This window comes from Platalea leucorodia (assembly GCF_965183815.1).
Source record: "Platalea leucorodia genome assembly, chromosome: 11".
Taxonomy (NCBI): Eukaryota; Metazoa; Chordata; class Aves; order Pelecaniformes; family Threskiornithidae; genus Platalea; species Platalea leucorodia.
Genome location: NC_138833.1, coordinates 4,355,035 through 4,376,164, shown reverse-complemented (window position 1 = coordinate 4,376,164; position 21,130 = coordinate 4,355,035). Strand labels below are relative to the sequence as shown.

Sequence of the window (21,130 nt, the reverse complement as noted above, 5' to 3'; positions counted from 1 at the left end):
CTTGATATTCTCCAGGATAAATATCCCCCCCCGTCCCAGGTGTGGCATGGAAGAAGGTACAAGCGTTTCCTAGGCTGCTGCCATCCAGAAGGCCTAGTGCTCGGGTGAGACGATGAAAAATCGTTTCTCCTAACGTCCGGAAAGGCTATGCCTCCTTCGTGAATCTTACACTGACTGCATCTAGTGGTTGCATACAACCAGCCCCACAGGTTGACTGACTGTTAAATGTATTTGATGAAACAAAATAGAAACTAAATTATGAAAAAGGACAGAGGGTTCAGAAAATCATTAATGACCGGAAAATGAGTTTTTGACCTATTTGCAGTCATTAGTGCTTTTGTGAACCTTTCTGGCATTTGTAAAACTGCTGTTGTAGTTTACCTCAACCATTTAGACCAATTATAGACAGCAGGGAGAACTGTTTATATAGAAGTTAGCTTGGGGTTCATTATACTTGCATTCTACTAGAAATTTCTAATTACTGTCAGAACTTATTTGGTTGCTTTTTGACTGCATTTCATAATTGCTAACGCTTATCATATTCATAACACACAATTAGCACATAAAAATGTTTCTATATATGGTACATGAAGAACATAACATTACACAAGAAGCACAACACAAAAAGCAAACACAATGAAGCAAACAAACCATATCAAATTATATGGGAAAGAGCTCGTGTCTTACCTATGTTTAAACTCTTTATTTCTTTATAGAAAGGGAACAGAAGAAAAAAGAACAAACAGTTAGCTGAAGAATAGATGGTAAAGCAAACATAGTATTTGTTTTATTTTACAAAAGGACACAGGAGAAGATATCTCTTTTCAGCACTAGCCTTAGCTTGGCTTACGGATGAAGAGCGACTGGGAGTGACAGAGTTGCAAGCTAGTTCCCTAGTAGGACACCCCTGCCCCCAGCCCCCACCCCCCGATATTTTACAGGAAACTTTCTGGCCCATTGAAGGAGTTTTCACATGGAAATGTGTGCAGCTTGCGGGCTAGGAGTGAGAGAAACTGGCCGTTTTCTGAATACAGAACTGGGAAGGGGGAAGCACTGGGCTTCGGATATTGTCCGCCAGTTAGAGGCAACCTCTTTAATCAAAATAGTTTTCCAACAGGCTATTTCTAAACAAATTTCCGCTAGACAGTTTATTTTCCTCTTCCCGCAGTCTCTAAAATAATTGCTTAAAGCAAGTTTGGATGCTACTTGGTATCTATTTAAGCCTCCCGAAACAAATCTTCGGGTAAAAAAAAAACTTCTAAGTGAGCAGTACGATACTGTACACCGGGAGATATATACCATTAACTGATCCCTAGTTTACTGTCTAGACACAAAGTCAAGGAAAGTGTTCTCTACTTCCCAGAAGTAAATGAATACATTCTCCACACCACAGTGTTTCACTGTGTTTAGGAATACCCGCTGAATGAAACAAAGAGGTGCGTGACTCCTGAGCTGCAGCATCCAATGCACAGCCCCAAACTTGCAATACCAACGCTAAGCGTGACGTGCGACACTCCTGAGTCAAGATTCCTGTTAGCCACTCTGCTCAGGCACCTTCATAAAGGACAGCGTGAAGCAAATATGCACACTGGGATATTCTGACTTACAACGTTACTCAAGATTTATATTGGCTTATGTAAAACCAAAATTATATCCGTTGTGAAATCTACATAAAGTGATGTATTTGGTTTGTAATACTTATGGACTCATTATTTGCAACATTATTCAAGCTACTCGACGCTAGCTGAAGACTCTGCTCGCATTCATACTTAAATGGCTCAAATCTTTGATCTCTTACCCGTGTAACTCATACAGATTTTAAGATGACCACTGAATCACAATTACTGCTACAGATGATGATTGTTGGAATGGACCTTAATTCCCTTCAGAGGAACAGGGGCAAAACACATCACTGCAAATCCTAAAAATCTATGTGTTCAGTCATTTGCAGCTGTCCAACAGCACTCAAAATAGAAGAGCTTTATTGTTCATTTTCATTGCTAATAGTTACAACAGAAGCTAAAGAAACTATGCTATGGAAAACAGACTTTCATAAAAGAAAAAAGAAAGTGGACAAAAGCAGATTAAGAAGTTTGTCTTCTGTTTCTTTACTGATGTCCTCTCCCATTTTCCCTCACACGTGCTGAAAAGCCCAAGTTTTCTCTCGCACAGAGAGAAAGCAAAGTACTCAGACTAATACTGTTGTAAACTTGGAGACAACATTTTCAAATATCAAGTGTGCTAGGAAACTTTGTCACTGGCTGATGTTAGGAAGTGAGGTGCATATAAATGCCTTATATTAAGTATCCTAATTTGAAAATGTTTCTCTTCACCTATAAAGCTGTAGTCCTATTTACTAGAAAGCTAAACAGAACTGAACGAATTAGAAAAAAAAAAATCAGCATGTTCTATGTAATGCCGAGTTATAGTATATATTGATATAAATATTTATCGCAGGTCACACATCCGTACCAGCTACCTTCTGTGGTTTATACTGAGCTGCTAGCAGAAAGCACTGCATGACCTGTGACTTTTTTTTTTTTTTTAAATACAATGAGGCAGCCTGACGGTGTATGAGGTAGGTGTCAGAGAGTGATTTCAGAGTAGAATTGGCCTGAATTGGATCTCTTTTCTTTTATATAAATCAGAATTCACAACAGTGACATCGACAGAATGACATGAATGGAAGAAAGGTGTAAAATAGAGCTAGGCCTCCTATTCTCCAACAGTCCAATCATCTTGCACTTTTTCCCACTAATTAAAAAGTACGGTGGAAGCAGAGGAATTGTTTATTGGCATATCATGAAAAAAAAAGGCTGATGACCTAAATGCACTCACTGTACTTTGCAGCTATATCCGATTTACGAGAGCACTAATCCTATTGCCTGACTGGGCTGCAGAAGTATCAGAAGACAGCCAGCGCAAGCTATTTTTCTGGAAATACTCAACAGTGCTGTAACTATAAGGTCCAGTTACATGAAGCAGTTTGAAGCAATAGCTCTTGCCTCTCCTAGAAGAATGAAAAAAGGAGATGGAACAGAAATGGGTGAAGTGGTACATTCTACACTCATGCCTTCCCTATTAAGTGACCAAATCTTAATGTTGAGGGGGGGAGGGCGTGATGGGGAGACAGAGATACAATCTTAAAGAGAGTTCTGATGATGCAAAGTGTCTCTGTATGTCAATCTTAACTGCACTTGCCAACCTACAGAAATAGACTTAGGAGTATGGGAAAGAAGTGGGAAAGTGGCTCTCAAAACCATTGATAGGAAAACTTTCCCTCTAACCTCGTAAGACTGTTATACCTTTGTTTATCACTGTGGCTCAATACCTAGAGGGCAGTCAATTCTCTAGTTTTCAAACAAAACTAAATGCATAATACTGAGAGGAGATTATATCAAATGATCACCAACAGGACAGGAGGTGGTTTGTACGTTTTGTACAAGCTGGTTTGTACTCTTTAGTCCTTCTCTCTAGTCATTGCACTGATAAGCTACAGACTTTGAACTATGCATTTCTGTGCCCCATTTCTCCACTGGAATTTAAATAGGTTGAAGTGACAATGTTTTACAAAATTATAAAAAGTAATGGTAAAGGCTGATTTGAGCACAGGCTACGGAAATGAAGTGCTAAGATTAACACCTTACCTCAGCTCCAATATACTAGTCACGTTCCTGGATGGGAAGATCCGCCGAATATAGTTAAAATCTCCAACAAAGAGACTTCCATCAATACCCACTGCCAGTGCTACAGGGGCCAAAAGCTTATTTCCTTCTGCCAGACCATTGCAGCTAGGACAGGATATGCTTCTTCGGCGCCCATTCCCCATAATGCTGGTTATCACAGCCGGCTGCTGAGTTAGAAACTGATTTTCTCCATTGCCTTTGTGCAATATACCTAATAACGAAGAGGAGGAGAAGTGGTTATTACAATCATTCGTTGCAGGGACTTCAGGTTGTTCTCTCTTTAACAGCTGCTGTTAAGGACTGTACACTGAAATGACTCCAGCACTTGGTTCTTCAACGGTGCAAAAAGAGTGAAAGAGCTTTGCAGTAGTAAAAATAAAGGTGTAAGGAAGATCCTCTGTCAAAAAACACAGACCCAAACCTAACCCCAAATTCCACTGGTATTCATTATGAAAGAAAACACTGCCATACATCCCTCTGGCCTGGCACAGTGGTTTAGACTGTCTTGTTAACTGGGAAGTGAGAAGGCAAACAGTGGAGAGGACACGTTCCTTATTTGTGTCCCTGGATCCTCTCACTCCAGTTTCCTACCTTACAGGTTTTTTTTAATTTTGTGCCAACCTTACTGTTCTCTTTCCACCTCTCAGTCTTTCATGCTTTTTTCATGGAAAATGAAAAATGAGAAATGGAGATGCCAGAGAAGAGGACAGCACAGAAAAAGAAAAGATAGGAGAAAGATGAAACTCCTAGAAGGGCTGCTAAGGACCAGCGAAGGAAGGCAAGAGGGAAGCTAGTGGTAAGCATCTTTATTAGCCTTCAAGAAATGCCTTTAAGACAGGATTTCTTTCCAAAATATTTGTTCAAAGAGCAGACCCCTGCTCCAAGAAGGGAGCGGATTCTCTGACAGAGCGACCATTTTCAATGTATCAAAGATTGTAGATATCTGGCCGGAAACTTTTAGCCTCATGTTCTTTTGGAAATGCAGTTGTATGATCCTAATGTAAAGTAACTGGCTCCCCACTGGTGACAACAGTGAATATCATGCACCATCCAAATGGCTATCTCAACTGTGTTTGATCTGCTGCACAGCACTTAAATTGTGTTCAAAGAGCCTGATCTTGCCTACTCCGAACACTTTAGATTTCTTGAGCAACAATATAGTTTGCAATTTGTTAATGCAGGGATCAGCAGGGAGGCCGTAGAAAACACTTCACAGGGATCAAATGAAATACATCCTAAGCATTCAGCTCTCGTCAAATATGAAGACCATGAACATTCAGCTTAGGATATGTAAAGACAAAGAGGAGTGAGGAAAAAACCAAACGGGTGACAAAAGAAGACGACAAATGAGACTCAGTATCTCGTCACAGACTCCTACTCCTTTTAAGTCCCATCTCAGATTAGAGGGAAAAAGGTCAAACAAGAGGAACCGGGAACGGGTGTGGTTAAGATCAGAAAAGCAGGGAAGGAAGACAGAAAGACATCACAGGGGAATAAACGAACAACAAAAGAGAGGATAAAGATTTGGACTTTGAGAAAGTCATGCTGTGCAGAACAGTTCAATATCTGTTGAAATTCTACAAAAATTTTCTGACAACTGAAACATGCGCCATACCTTACCGAGATAGAGATGAAACAAAAAGAGCGGAGAAGTTGCGTTTTTTGAAGTGTAAATATAATGCAAACAAAAAGCGTTCACAGACAAAACTCCATATAGCACAGAGAACACATGGAATTAACTAACTCACCACTCTTGACATTAAGTACATGATGTTTATCCAAAGACCATCCTCCTAAATTTGAGGGATCTAGTTCAAATCCTTGCAGCAGTGCTGTCCTCTTCTCCCACAAAATGAGACTGGGGCAAGTCTCGTACTCAAAACCCACAGAAACTGAAATAAAATAAAATAAAATCTAATATTCTTGCTGAACAAACACTGAATTAAACGTCCAGAGCACATACAAATCATTCAGCATTCCAGTTCCCCAGCCCCCTCAAGAAGATGGAGTGATTATATTCCTCTTTTTTATTTGACAGTATTAAATTCAGATCTCTGACTAGACACAAATTTGAAACTTCATTCGCATGTACTCTGCAGGGATCTGATCACTTCTCTTTGAATAGCTGGCATCGGGAAGTGACTGGTTTGGCGAGAGGAGAATGAGAAATATAATTTTTAAAATCTAATAAAATGATTCTATCAATCAGATAACAGGGCAAGATCAAACTCTTAATTTGCCAGATGTTCACAGCATTTATTTAGTGCGTTCATTTTACATACCACATACCAAGGAGCAGTGAAAACTTTGTGCGCTTTTAAGCACACACGCACTGTGAGGATTACTCAGGAAAGCAGTCCCTTATGCAATAACGTAAGAAAGAAAAGCTATAGCAAAGAAGATTTTAGAAAATATGCAAAAGAAATAAGATTTTTAAAGTAAGTTTTTCTTCCCACACTGGCACAGCTCCGATGCCCATTTTTAGCACTGTTGTACCAAAATTTTTCTGATATTCGAATGAAAATGAAAACTTAAAAATATTATGATGATCACTCTTTTTCCCACCCGCTAGAACCAAGCAAACAAAAACCAGGTATAGAACTACAAGACTGAACAGCATTAGAAAACCACCATTTTCATTTCAAATGTATTATACCACAAGAGGCTATAATAACAGCATGCATGAAAATCCCAATGCACTGAAGAATGCCAGCCAGTCCAGCATGAGGTTCATTTGTTAACTGAAAGAAAATAAAAACATAGTGATGGACTAGGTTTCACCTAAGTTCCTGTGGCCAGTTTTTCCCATTGTCTGGTCTAAACCTTCTAAGTCAGCTACCGATCAGGACACACAGGCATGTTGATGGAGTTTAGACCCTCTGAATGTGATCTTTAATGTGTAAAAGAAACATAACACAAAGATAAATTGTGTCAGGAAGACAAGAACTGTTTAGTCTATATTTGCTTCTCCATAAGAAATCTTTGCAGTTTTCTTACTAAGAATTACAGGTGTTATTTGCAAAGTTTTGGAGCTTGTATATGCTGACTTACCTACAGCATCTGACAACCCATAAACCTTCTGACCATATGCATCTGTTTTGTCCCAGATAAATGTATATGCCAAGTTGGGAGATGCCTGAAATGATTTTTGAAACAGATGCCCTTCTACCGCTACCATCAAATGAACTTTGATTAGATTCAGCGGCACAAGTGACTGAGTCATGGCGATCTTAAGTAAGGATTTGTATCCAGCAGTACGGGAACTCAGGTAGCTAAGCTTTATACTAGAGCCAGGGATCTCAATTTCTTCGTGAAGAACCTGTATAGGAAAAAGATCAAACATTTTACATTAGCGCTTTGTTATTTTTTTTAGAATAACATTGCCTTGCATATTCTTATGAACTTATGACTTTCTACTACTGGGAATGGTTATCCTCAAATCAGTGCAGTGATGCAGTTCAGCTGACATTTCTGAACAAATCGTTATTTGGCATCTGTGTACACTTCTTTTTACGAGCCCACTGCTGGCAAAAGTGCAAATAAGTACAAGTAGTTTCACTGCAAGTTATGTGCAAGGGGAACATAAGAAATACAGTCATGGGAACCCACAACTTCCACTAACATATAAAGTAAGGACCAGCTGAATAAAGTAGTGAAACAACAGTACCAGTAGAGTTTTCCTTTGTCCTAAATAACATACAAGAAAACAGCCTGCGGTTAGCAGCACACACCAAGCCTTTGCAAAATTCTCTTGAAACACCTAAGCTGTCAACTGAAATACAGAGATATACTTGATTTATTGTACGATAATGAGAAGGTGCAAGGTAGTCAAAGAGAAATGTGTCTGGGTGACATAAACCTAGGATATCTCCTGCAGACCTCATTAGAAAACCTGGTATCTGTCAGAATGAATGCAACTCTACAGAGGCATCGCTACAGCAATTCCAGGGGACAAATGGCGACTCTGTGGAGAGTGCTCAGGTCCGCGCTAGCATCTGACCACCGATTTCTATGTGCCTTTCACTCACGCTGTTCTTACCTGGGTTTCTGGTACAATGGGATTCCGGCCAGGAGCATCGCTGAAGAAAGTTGAAAGTGGTGATGAAATGATGACTGGGTCAGGACGGACAAAACCACTTAGATCACAGCTGGGAATGGAGTTCTCCTCTGTCTTCATCACAAGCGTGTCCATGGCATAGAAGCTATTCCACGGCAACCACACTGTCCTCTCCTGACTCATAAATGGGGCCCGTTCAAAGTGCAAGGTTAGGGATGCTCCGCCGTTTGCAACCAAGTCAAATCTAGAAAAATGTGGGCTTTAGAAGTGACAAGACTGAATAATTCCAGTAATAGCATTCCTGGCTAATGAAATGGGTATATAGGTATACCTATAGCAATAGGTATATTTTAAGTGTCATGCTTCAAATGATCAGTAATGGGATGTGAACCTTGGCAACTAAACAACTGAAAACCAGCCAAGACAAGCAATGATTTGAAGTCACCAGACAAACCCTGTTCCTATATATTATAAAATCCGCATTAAATAATTCAAAAATACCCAAACAAACCAACCAGCACATTTATTATTACAAGTCACCTTTATATGTAAAAGCAGAGAAGCCAGGTTCATACTGAGCTGGGCACTGAATTATCCCTTTCCTAAAAGATGCCGCCCCTTCAGCACAGAACGGGGCACATGGCAGTAAGAGCAATGAAAAGTTTTGCTGCTTTCGTTCTACCAATAAGATAAGAATTCCTGTCCCCAGGACAGTTGATCTATCATTTTTCACAGAGATTAGGTATTTACTCTGAAGCCCCTACATAATCATAGCAGTAAGGTGGCGCTGCGCAGGCATTTTGAAATCTGGCCTAAATGAGTAAAATAATTCTAGGTTGTTCTGACAACAGAAGTAGAGATCAGTTGTTTCATGTAAATGCTGGCAACGTAACAAATTACTCAATGATTTCAATAATCGATTCAGATCTAAATACAGTTCAGCTCTCCATTTACTGCAGTATTAAACCACTGAAATCAACAACATTATACTTTTATTATACCAGAACAATATTCTGGGAAATGGGGAAACGAAATACTCCCTATAGTTCAGCTGACTCATATCAATTATTTCAATTCAATTGTTTGCATGCAAGATCAAGATAAAATGGCAACTGTTTACCATGCGCGTGTCACACACATACTGTTTTAGTTACCACAGCCAGTAAACGAGATAAACCACGACACATTGATTCTTGTTTATCTGCATTTGTGTGCATTTCAAATCAGCTGATACAAGGGGGAAAAAGCACTTTTTTGCACAGCAGGAAATTGTCTAAATATATTCAATTAGAATCTTTTGATTACATTCTACCCTGAAGAAACTCAAAAGATAGTGCATCTTCAAAAGAAGAGAGAGGCGGAAGGGAACTTTTAACAAAGTATACTATTCTGTAATGATACTACTTTTTTTTTTTTTTCCCTAGCAGTGTTAGCCTGCCTCGCATTTTAAAATAAAATATTTCTGGTCTCAGCTGGATATTACTGTAGTCCACAAATGTTTTCATGGAGACAGAGCAATTTATTTGAAAGGAGTCTGCCTGCTAACACATTATTATCAGAAGTCAGCCTTTTCATATTTACTTGCAGTTAGTATTCAGAATGCCATGTGAAAAATTACTTTTGTGTTTACTGAATAGCTCTTTGCCCTGGGAGGGATGCAATGTATGCTACCACATGGTTCCATTAGATCACACCATCTGTTAATCAGCAAAGATACTACATACGAAATAGGTACTCAATGAAGCAAGCAAACTCACGTGCCATCCTGACGAGTGATGGTATAGCCGTACTTTGGATACTTGACAAATGACACGTTGACCCCAACTAGAGGAGTTCCATCTGTAGTCACCACTTGGCCTCTTATAAGAGACACAAGACTGAAAAAGAAAGATAATTAAAGTTAGTTACAAAAGCAAAGTTACATTGTTTATAAACTGAGGAGCGGAAAAAGTGTGCCTCATTTACTCTAAATCCAATTTACTCCGAAGATTTTTAGAATACTGAGGATACCACAATATTGCCCAGCTCCCTCTATATACTTAAATCAAGAAACTGCTTATCTATGCAGTGAGGTCATGTATACAGAACGGGAATTAGTGCCTTCCTTGTCTAACGAGGCTTTGTCTCATTGTCTAACAAGGCTTTGCAGAGTAGAAAGCTACCTCACATTCGGCCAAGCCAGAACTGTGACCCTGAAGTCCCACTGAAAGGGTGACTGGGCACGTCTCAAAAACCTCCCTGGTACAGTAGCACGTCTGTGGGTGCCTAATACGCTTGAAAAATAGGGCGTAATGCCATACCTCCCAATTTTCCCAATTAAGATCCACGTTCCTTCATCTTAGGGAGTGACTGATGTTTGTACACTGCATTTAGTCCTGAATTGTAACCCTTGCTTTTCACTTTGCCAACAGGAGAAAGGATTTGGGTTTAAGGCCAGCTTCATGCACAGACAAAACAAAGAGTTTTCTTAGCCAACAGGTTAAGCAACTTTGCTTAACCTAAAGGAGATGAAGACGGGTTGCTCCTGTAAGAGGCACAGTCAGTCTTTTTCTCTTTTGAGAGCGCTTTGCTGCTGCTAAGTGCACAGCAGGCAGAAATTGCTGCTGCCCGCCTGGCTGCGTTCTCGGCCTCCTGAGCACCGGCAGCAGCGAACCCCGCTCCTCCCGGCTCTGCTGCTCTCTGGCACGGCCGGGCTGTTCCTGCCCCTCGCCTCTCCTCTCGCAGCTGGAGGGGAGCCTCCATCCCCTGGCTCCTTCCCCTTCCCTGTACCCTGAGAGAAGCAGACCAGTGAGTGGGGGAAGCTGCACGGTAAAAGGCAGATGGAAAAGGAGAAGCTCCTTGCAGATGGTTTCCATTTCTACACTGGAAATGTGAAAAAAGGAGAAGGCGATCCTGGGAAACGGAGAAAGTTAAATCCTGCTGCAAACCATAAACTCAGGGACCACAAAATTGCATTTTCCCGTAGCCCTAGATGAAAAGACTTCTATTTCAGGACTACGCCGTCCAGCACGACCCACCAACTCTCAGCTGTAGCTATAGAGAGAGCCAGAAAACGAAAAGCCCCGTTTCTGAACTGGCCGTGTGCCGGCAGGACCGGAGCTGCCCCTGAACCTCAGCAGGCTTCAGGCACAGCATCCTGGCTCCAGGATCCGGGGGCCCAGCCCGAGCTGCAGGACACGGGGGTTACCGTGAGCGGTGTTTTGCCAAAACCTGACAAAACGCAGCTGAATTCTGGGAGGGCTGTAACGCCTGCATTATCCCCTACGCTTGCATTTCTGAAGCGATGTACGTACCGGAGAACATCTATTTTCATCAGGAATATCAGGGGTTGTTTGCAGGTCTTTTCTATTAACTCTGAAATGGTCAAGGTCCTGTGATGTAAATTTTGGACTGCGTTATATTGGCTATTAAACGACGACTTCCTCGTCTTTTTATTCCAAATAAGGTATAATATTGTCTTCAATATTACATAAAAAAGAAACTAATCAATGAAAATGAGCCATTTCTGTTACTTTTCTTTTATAACTTTCAACCATACTTGACCCTCCGGGTCAAATTTCCAAAAATCAACATTTTGTAACAGAATATGGAATTTAACAGAAAACTGATACCTGTTGAGAAAATCTAGTTGGGAATACACTGGACCAAAATAATTGTCTTGGCATTATTCTTTTTGCTTGAATTATTTTATCTTACAAACACTCAGAAATAGTTGTCGAAAGATAGCCACTCAAGCTTGTATAGGGGAACAGTGCAGAAAGTCGATTTAGAAAGAAATCATCATATGGCAGAAGAGAACTAATAAAGTTCATGACTTAATTTTTTCTACCTTCAGGTTTATTATTTCAGGAAATAATTTGAATAAGAACATTTTGGCCAATAACCTTCCTTTTTATTTTTAAAATGCCAAAATACGGAACACGATGGATATTAAAATTGTACTAAAATCTGGATTTATTAGAATATGTTGACTACCAGTCACACATAGGACAACCTTTCTTTTTGTAATCTTTTAAAAAAGTAACTGACAAATTAAGCTGATACGTTGTCTTTTTTTTTAACACAGAAGTTAAATGTGTAAAAGCACGTAGCGCTTTTTCTTCCTGAAAACTTAATTTCATCTTGTTTCTGCACAGAAATGATCAGCGAGATCTAAATAATTTCGCAATCAATACATTTTGTTATTGATTGCTTTAGCAGGGTAGGAAATAACTTCTTTTTCTTATACTGGTACTGGGAAAAAAATCATAACCACTCTTTTGTCCCACTTTTTCATCCCTGTCATTGGAATGAGAGGTTGAGCTAAGGAAAGAGAGAGGCCACTGCCTTTCATGGTAGCTAATTCGTGAGACTATGGCAGCTTCAGCAGACATGAAATTTGGAGTCTAACCCTGTGGCACTTTTTAAAAGTCATAAACCTTAGTTTTAAAACTTTCAGTTTGACACTGTACATTAGACTTGCCTAAAATTGGTACCAAAAATAACAGCCGAGCTGCAGAATTCTCAAAAGCACCTTCACAACTTAGAGGCTAAGGCCAATTTTAAAATGTCATTAATATGCCATTTGCAAAGATATGTTAAAATATGCGACGTACTTCAGATGAATAAAACAGAACTAAGACTCCTGCCACGAGGAACCCTAGAAAATGTATTTAAAAAAAAAAATCTAAAATTTCAAATGACATTTTTTCAAAGAAGCCTCAGGATTGCAGTGCCCAGCTCCCAGTTAGTCTAGAGCTCTAATTCTTAGACTGTTCTGAAGACTCCAACCCATATCCATACATAAACAACTTGGTCATTTCTAATATAATTTCTAATATTTCTTGGATGGTGCAAGAATGTTGCATATCACTAAACTCTTCCAGAAATTTGGAATGATAATCACCTGCTTTTGTGAAATACTTCAAGAGCTAGGAATAAAGTGCTGGATCCCGTTAGTAACAGAGCTAAGCATTATCAGATGGTAGTGGAATACAGATTCTAGGTGGCTTCATGAGGCACCTGCTCAAGCCCCGGTCAGCACACAACGTGTAACACGATGTGTACGGCCTGCTCCTCTTCACTCAAGGAAATTCTGCTGACCGTAACATATATAGAGCAGCATGTACCAACCAGCCTGTGGACAATACGCTTTTTATGCTGCAGCCTGTATTCCTTTTTGGACAAATTATTCAGCCTCATGAATTAGTAAGCTTCTCTCTTATCTTGTTTTCCTTTTCATGCAACATGGCAGAAAATTGCAAGAATTCCCCCATTTTATTTTTACAGAGCCAATGAGAAAAAAACTCACAACAAATTTAGATGAGAACAGAACAATTTTCTTCCATTTTTCCAAACGACTTCATGTGTGTGCACATAGAGTATTCTATAGAATAAAGTCTATATGATATAGAGTAGGATCCAACAAGGCTTTTCTGACAGAATATGGAAATCATTGTGCTATTTGAGCATCATAGGGGTGAATACAGTGGGTACCTGCCTGGTGTATCCAGAAACATTATGATCCTCATTTTAAGGACAAATATTTAGCGACTTGCTCTACCATCACCCAGTAAGCCTATAATGAAATCCTGACTGAGAACACAGTTTCCCGTAATGAAGTCCAATCTTTTGGGCGTTATCTCAGATGAAGTTCTTTGGTTTTAACTTTGGCAATATGAACATAATGAACATATTCATCAATTTCTTAGCACCTTTCCATGAAGACATATTTAAACAATATTGATAACTAGGAACACCAGTCTTCTTGTAAGCATACAATGGCATCAAACATCAATGAATGATGTGCTGGCTTTTAGATTCATTATAAATGTATAACTAACAATCACAGGAAGAACAGACATAGAAAAAGAAAACGAAAACCTAGTCAGATGTATTGATGATGCAAGTAAAACAGCAAGTAAAACAGTTTTATATAAGGAATAAATAATAAAACGCCCTAAGTTAACGTATCTTTGAAATAATTTGAAATGTTATTCCATTATTGAAACTTGTGTTAACGGCTCTAAATAAAATGCAATCTCTTTCTAACTGGAAACTAGTTTGCATTTTCCTTTGTTCTAGATTGCAGTCCTCATGAAATGTCAACCTCAGAAGCTCCCACTCAGTGGAAGGAACCTTCTTCTAGGTATGCCAATATGTTAAAATGGTAATAAAATTCAGTGTTATAAAATAAAGGCCCCATCACAAATTGCAACAGAGTGCCCTCAGTGGGAATGATGCCTGAGATGCAAGCACATGAAGCACCTGAAAGCAGCATCTCATGTTAAAACATGAATAAAACCTCTGGGAGAAATTTTCCCATACAATGCAACTGCACAGATACAGCATCATATTTATAGCTGCTACCTGCTGTTGAAGGGATTTTCTCCTGGGATGATATGAGTGCTGTCCTTCCCCACTAAGAGCTTGATTCGATCATAGAATGACTTCACAGCTGGTGAACCAGAATGGCTCTGTTGTATGATGTCAAGAGGATCACGTGAACCCCGGCACAGCAGGCTATTTTGGCAAGTAGACTGGAGGCAGCAGTCTGGGTCTAGGCAGTCAACCAAGCCATCTGAAAGGTAAGAATCATCAAGATTCAGCCGGCTGCACACTGCTATCAAGCAATAATACAGGATGTTTTGTTTTGTTTAGGTTTTTTATTTTTATTTATTTATTTTTTTAATCTTTCCAACAAAGCTTTTAGATTTCTTTGCTGGGCTGTAAGAGTCTTGAGAATTACGCTGTTTAAATTCATTTGTCCCGTTTGGGGAGATGAGGGAAGGAGATGGGGGTGACAGAGTACGTTATCATTACCTAAATAAAATAAAAATTACATTCTACCCATTTTGGCAATTCGTAGGGAAGTGCTGCTGGAACTCCCACCTCCCATAGATATCTGAATCGGACCTTGTTCGCCTGCTGGGATAAGGAAGGATCAGTCACAAAGTTGGTGGGTTCAGTCATCATATTACATATGAGGTTGTCCATCAAGAATATTTCTTAAGAAGTATTTTTCAGAAAAATTAGAACTTAAACACCAGAAATTAAAATGGAATCCTCAATGGGGAGATCAATCTGTACACTTAGATAAAGCACAACTGACTATTTTTAGCACCTACAGTAACAACTTCTAGCATCATCCTTTCCTTTGGTATCATCGTTTAACTGAAATATGCTCTGTCAATGGAGTTCTACTGTAACTTAGAAATTAATAACCATTTACTTTAAAATATTATCATCTCTAACAATTTAGAAACATTTGTTCATCTACGCTGGCAAGAATCAGGCATTCAGTCTGCAACCTACTTAGGTCTGTAAAATTTGAGAGACTCCCCAAGGCATATTAATCTGATTTTTGAATACAAATATGGCCTGGGCACATACTGCATATCACACAGGAGAGAGAACATTCCGGTAGGTTAGCTGACAACAGTACTTTAGAGTAAGATCATGACTCATGTATTTTCAAAATTTTCAAATGCACAACAGACCAGCATTACCCTACACAGTTATAACTGGAAAAACAACAACAACAAAAGAAAAACCAACCCAAACCTATAAAAACCTTTCTTATTTTACAATTAGCCTTGTATTTCCAACAGATTGTGTGTGCCTGAAATGACTGTTTCTGATTTAAAAACAAAATTGCCAAGGTATGCTGACAAGGTTTCATTCAGCCCTCTAAGGACATTTAAGTTAGACAAACTACCTTGTTGCAAGAGCTATACATTGCTTTAAGGTCAGTCGCCTATTCACATTAAGAGCTCCATTCATCTTGAAATCCTTTCCAACGTGGCGGCAGGAATTTTCTTTTTTGCTACAGTCCATTTTCCACCCACTTTATATAATCACTGTAAGGACACCATTAGCTTCAGATTATAACTGAAGGCAGTTTTTCTATTAAGCTCTGAGAACTTTTTCTCAGCACCCTGCGTTCTCTCTCCGTTTGTGACACCTCTACAACTATGGACTTAAAGCTGCCCACTCTTTAGTCCGCTCCGTTCTTTTATTCAGATGACCGGCAGTCGAGAGAATCCTATCTACACATTAGAAATAACAGAAGCAAAACACAGGATATAAATGACTGCCTTTGACAAATTTACATTTTTACCTGTTCGAGCTGCATCATATTTTTGCTATACCTGCTACTAGAGGTGAGCATATGTTATGCCTGTAATGACCTCATCATGCAGCAGATTATGGGATGCTGTGACCGAACACTTCTGATGACACCACGAACTTTCAATTGGCATATCAATCTCTCAGCATCCTGTCAGTCATGCGAATCACATCTTTATGCTCGCGAGCCCCCTTGGATATAGTCTGACATTGCAATCTTCAGTAAATTACCCTGTCACTGCCAATCTCACCGTTATCTCACAAACAATCAAGCAGGCAATCAAACTGCTCTGGATTGCCAGTTCAGGACCTGGGAGGCTAGAAACATCTCCATTCAATGCCAGGGAGAAACCTGTGTACGATTCCTTTCATGGTGGAAGGTTTCTATGCAGTTATCTGATTTCAGACTTGCACGCTTTCAGATGCTTACAAGAATATTTAGAAAAAAACAGGCATATACCATAACATAAATATACACGATTTACTTGTTTGGAACATTATTACTTATACTATATGGCTACATTCCCCCGTACTAATTTATTCCCAGATGGCAGGATTCGGGAGTTAGGATATTTTTACCGTATGCCAGCGAGTTGATCCAGCTTGCTGCAACAGCAGAGCTGAGGCACGGATCTGTTCAGCACACGCAGCCAGAGCCTGGGCACTGCTGCGTGGTGTCAAAGGCTTACGCGCTGCTATACTGCTTGCGTTCATAGCTGTGCTGCTGCTATTATTTACTTTGTTGCTGTGAAACCTCCGACTCTATATATGAAAGAGCATTGATTACTGCCAGAATGTATTTGTTTCTAGTTCATGTTTGCCTAATTAGCTATCCGGACATATTATCACAGAATGGCTGAGGTTGGCAGGGACCTCTGGAGGTCATCTGGACCAACCCCCCTGCTCAAGCAAGGCTACCAAAAGCTGATGACCATGCCCAGACGGCTTTGGATATCTCCAAGGGTGGAGGCTCCACCACCTCTCTGGGCAGCCTGCCCCAGCGCTCAGCCCCCCTCACGATAAAAAGGTGGTTTCCAGCACACCCCGGTGCCTGGGGTTGTTCCTCCCCAGGGCAGGACCTTGCACTTCACGAGGTTCCCATCAGCCCACCTCTCCAGCCATATTGTACCATTACACATGAAGTGAGTTGTTACAGAATCATTTAGTTGCATTAGACTCAGTTGATTAAAACAAGGGCTAGAAAATATGCACCTTCTGTAAGAGAAAACTCTGCCATAAGCATGAATTTTAATTAGAATTCAGTACTTTGTTTTTTAATATATATTTCAGAGCTTGTCGTCTTCCAGATTTCCTCAGGCACACTGAATTATTTATATGCTTAATTCAATGACAAAAACCCCACCATTAGCCTCACCAAGATACTGCTGCTTTTCATAGTGTACACATCTGAGTTTAAAGTGGCCGGTTAGCAGCTCTCTGAAACTCTGTATGCTAAGGGAAGAGACTGTAGAGGGAGTTAAGGTTGGGCTGACTCTCCTCCAACAGTTTGAGACCAAAAGAAGTCCTGACTTGGCCTTAACTGAGAAGAAAGAAATAAGAAATTTTGATCTGATTTAAACTGGCAGCAGAGGATTAGCTCTCCATTGCTGCTCGTGGTTCTTCTGAATCCCCTAATCTTTTCAGAAACAAATCAAGTGACATGGTATTCCTCTTGAAGACTTCACTTCTGTTAATGGATACACACACTTCTTGACTTTCTGTGAACTCTTGCATAAGCTTTTTGGCAGACTTAACTATGCAGCAAAAAGAAAATTTTAAAGTATTACATGTAAGCAGAATAATCTACTTGTGCACGCCATATTTTAAGATGGCCTTATTATTAAAGTTCTCAGTAGAAATAGTGATATATTTTACTGCTAATGTATTTAGAACCTCTCATCATCAGTTTTCCTTCACCACTGAATATATTTCTCATCACGTTCAGGTGACTGGATTCCACAGAATTGGGCTACACTTTTCTTTGGAAAGTTGACGTTCGAGCTATTGTTTTTTTTTTAACTCCTACAAGTAAATTATCTTTAATTTCCACTCTTCATCGCATACTTGCAGGTTGCGCTTCAGGTTCAATTCATGACGCAGGTTAGAATGAGCCAACTTTGACCCGACACCCAGCTGCCCGAGCGAATGCTTCCTGTACCCAGCAGGGGACAATTCTGTTTCCAACCCAAAACTTCTGAGCCCATGCTCAGTAGAGGGCATCCTTACACTTCACTAGCTTCAGGAGCTGGGGACTTTCAGAGCGTAATTCCTGGAAATTTTTCTTTTTTCAATACAACAAACATTTCAGACTGATGATTAAAATGGAGGCGGGGAGGGGGGGAACAGCAGCTACTACGAACCCTGAGGGTAAAAGGGCCTTTGATCACTCTAAGGGCAAATTAGTTAATTTATCATGATCCGATTTTAATTATGTGTAGTATTAATATACCCAAGGTGAAAGAATTAGAGATGCTCTATCAGATTATCAAAAGAGTAGGCCTTCTCTCTGCCAACACAGAATATTTTAATTGAGCTCTAAAACTGCACGCAGAACTGTTTCCACAGACAGGCTATTCCACAGCCCAGTATATCTTATTACCAGGAAGCTTTATCTAATATTTAACCCAAATTTTCACTTTTGTAGCTTGATCTAATTCCTGGTAGCCATATTGGCATATATCACTCAAAATAATTCCTCAGAAGTTCCTGGTGCTAACAAGAAAGGGAACGCTTCTAATCCCTTTCCAGCCCTGTGCCTCAATTAGCCGAACTGGAAAGCCTCTCTGCAAACCGTCAGGATACCCATCAGAGCACTGGCTTTTATAACAAACGGTAAGCACAACAGAGTATTTTCGGAAGCATAAACCTAAACCAAAGCTGCCTTTCAGGAAAAGCTAGATTGTAAATCCCAAATTGTGGTAACGTAGAATAAGCCTGGCTTCTGTGTAAGCTGGGTGTGCTGCTGAGTGCCCAAAAAACTCCCTAAGGGGGTTTTAAAGTACCCTAGAATAGGACATTGGTAGAGCAACAGCCCCACCGCCCTTGCCCACTCAGGAGCCCTGCGCTGCCCAGAGCTCCGGCAGTCGGGAAAACCCTCATCGCTAGGAGCACCAGCCGGAAGAAACTGCGGCAGGTGTAGCGCGGTGGTCCTTCAGAAGCTGTTAACACGGGGGGATTATTGATGCTCCAACTTCAAACCACACATCGCTTCGAGCAGAGTTGACACAGAGGGCTCCAAAATGAAAACAATCTTGAAAAACATGTTTGTTCGGTTCCAGCGTACACACGGATACCTACGCAGCAGCCGGTGGCTTTTTAAATCATGGAATTTGCAGTCACTGAATTTCTTGCTTTCGCTTCGCCATGGGTTCTAAGAGCGTGTTACTGTAGTAACATACCCCGCGAGGGGCAGCGCGAGGATAAGCTGGCTAATGGGTGCAAAGGCGATTAGAGGCTGACATGAAGTTTTAACAAAATCACATCCGAGCACACTCATTAGCTCTTGTCAAACTTACATAATGTACAGTTTTGATACAGATTTTGTACTCGAGCCTACGTGACTCACTCTGGCCCCCATCCACAATAGATTTCAACTACTCATTACATTTAATGTTCTAAAACTGACTATTGTACAGGCTCTAGAAAGGTATTTTCTGCGCCAAGAGTATTCTGGGTATTTATATTGAGAACTTCATAAAATCTTTTGTCTGTGCTGAATTAGAGACCCCTGCTGAGGCAATGCTTGTTGAGGCAAGCTAAATTACATGATTTGCTTTTGTGCTGTGAAATACTTGTATTATCTTAAATGTCAGGAGCCTGATGCAGTATCAAGTCACAGGATTTGTAATTTTGTAAAAGCAATTTTTTTCTAAATGTTTATTGCAGGAAGACACTTCTCTTTTCTTTCTATTTTCTTTCTGTCTAATTTCAGAGATGAGTTTTCTAAGACAACTCAAATAAACAGCCTTTCAATCAGTCAAGTGCACTGTCCTGACAGTGAACTTCTCTAGAAATGTATTTTTCTCGTGAATTGAAGAGAATTCATACTGGAGCAGATAGCTGGCTTTCTCTCATTCATTATCTTTAATGTATTGTGCCGAACAGAATTACCGCCAACTGTACTTCATGGTGGGGTCACAGCTATACAGTAACAAACCGAAGGACAAAATTTGCCTTCTGAGATAGGCACAACACTCTTTGGAAAGCCAAGTGGAAAAAAATTAAAACATATTTTAAAAAAGAATGTCCCACTTTGCATAGCAAACAAGGAATTCCTCATCCTATTTAGCTTAGTATTCTGTACTGCTCTGGGCTGCCTCCTTTCCTTCCCCACCCAATTCTAGTCCAGATAATTACATTTTAAGGACAAATGTGATCTGTGAAGTGATATAAGCAGTGACTGCATTTAAACTTTTTGGTTTTGTTTTGGTGGTTTTTTTTTTTTTTTTTTAACCTGCCTGCACCTGCCCTCTCCATCCTGATCAAATGTGAAACAAGCCAATTTAGGAAAATTTTGGCTCTTCTCCTTTCTCTGAGATTACATCATTTAGCCGTCCTGTCAATACAAATTATAAACATGAGCAGAGCAAGTTTGAAAGGGTGCAAAAGGTGGGAGGAGAGAGAAAGAAGGAAAAGAAAAGCCTAGAAAGAGTAACCCGAGCGGGTGATGGGGACTCCTGCCAGGGCTGCTTCTGCAGAAGCCAGAGTTCTTAAATCTCTCTCCCAAATTATCCCACAGAACTCCGGACAAAGGCCCCTCAAACACGAGCTCCTGCTATCAACTGCATCCAACGTCTAGTGAAACTATTCTTTACAAAAGAAATACGATGTTTGCCATGCATTACATTATCCATTTTACTTGGAAGCACTGTAAGGTCCGGGGTGAAATCTAGTTAAACGCACACAATTTATGAAGACTGTTCCAAGATACTAAAAGCATTTTGCAATTTAGGAGCAACTAAACTATTGTAAAATAGTTATTGTAAAAAGATGGGTATGAATAGTCCCTGTAGTGATTTCCTCATGCAGTATGTCAAAAGAAATATGAACTTAAGAAGTGATGTACCTTCTCCCATTCCTCAAAATATCATTTCTAATCCCTTAATTTCCTAAAATAAATCCACGGTGAATTAAATGGGTTATACATGTCTATTGGGAAGATTATACATTGTAATCACAAGTATAGGTCTTAAAATAAAGCTATTTCTAATCCCTCCAAAAGATGCTTAATAACTGTTAGGCTCCTGAGGGACTGATTAAGGAAAGGGATTAGATTTAGAAG

The 21,130-nt window shown here is 40.0% G+C and overlaps 1 protein-coding gene across 6 annotated transcripts in view; it reads right to left on the bottom strand.

Annotated features, from left to right (window-relative positions):
- TENM2 (teneurin transmembrane protein 2) overlaps positions 1-21,130 on the bottom strand; it is a gene marked incomplete at its 5' end in the record, with an annotated part of 535,531 nt that overhangs the window by 28,094 nt on the left and 486,307 nt on the right. For 5 of the 6 annotated variants that reach the window (XM_082323887.1, XM_082323888.1, XM_082323889.1 and 2 more), the window contains 7 exons: positions 688-708; positions 3,648-3,897; positions 5,435-5,578; positions 6,738-7,005; positions 7,726-7,987; positions 9,501-9,620; positions 14,092-14,302. In XM_082323887.1, coding sequence (XP_082180013.1) covers positions 688-708; positions 3,648-3,897; positions 5,435-5,578; positions 6,738-7,005; positions 7,726-7,987; positions 9,501-9,620; positions 14,092-14,302 — 1,276 coding nt within the window. The remainder of the gene's footprint in view (positions 1-687; positions 709-3,647; positions 3,898-5,434; positions 5,579-6,737; positions 7,006-7,725; positions 7,988-9,500; positions 9,621-14,091; positions 14,303-21,130) is intronic. The other variant, XM_082323891.1, reaches the window with a different exon arrangement.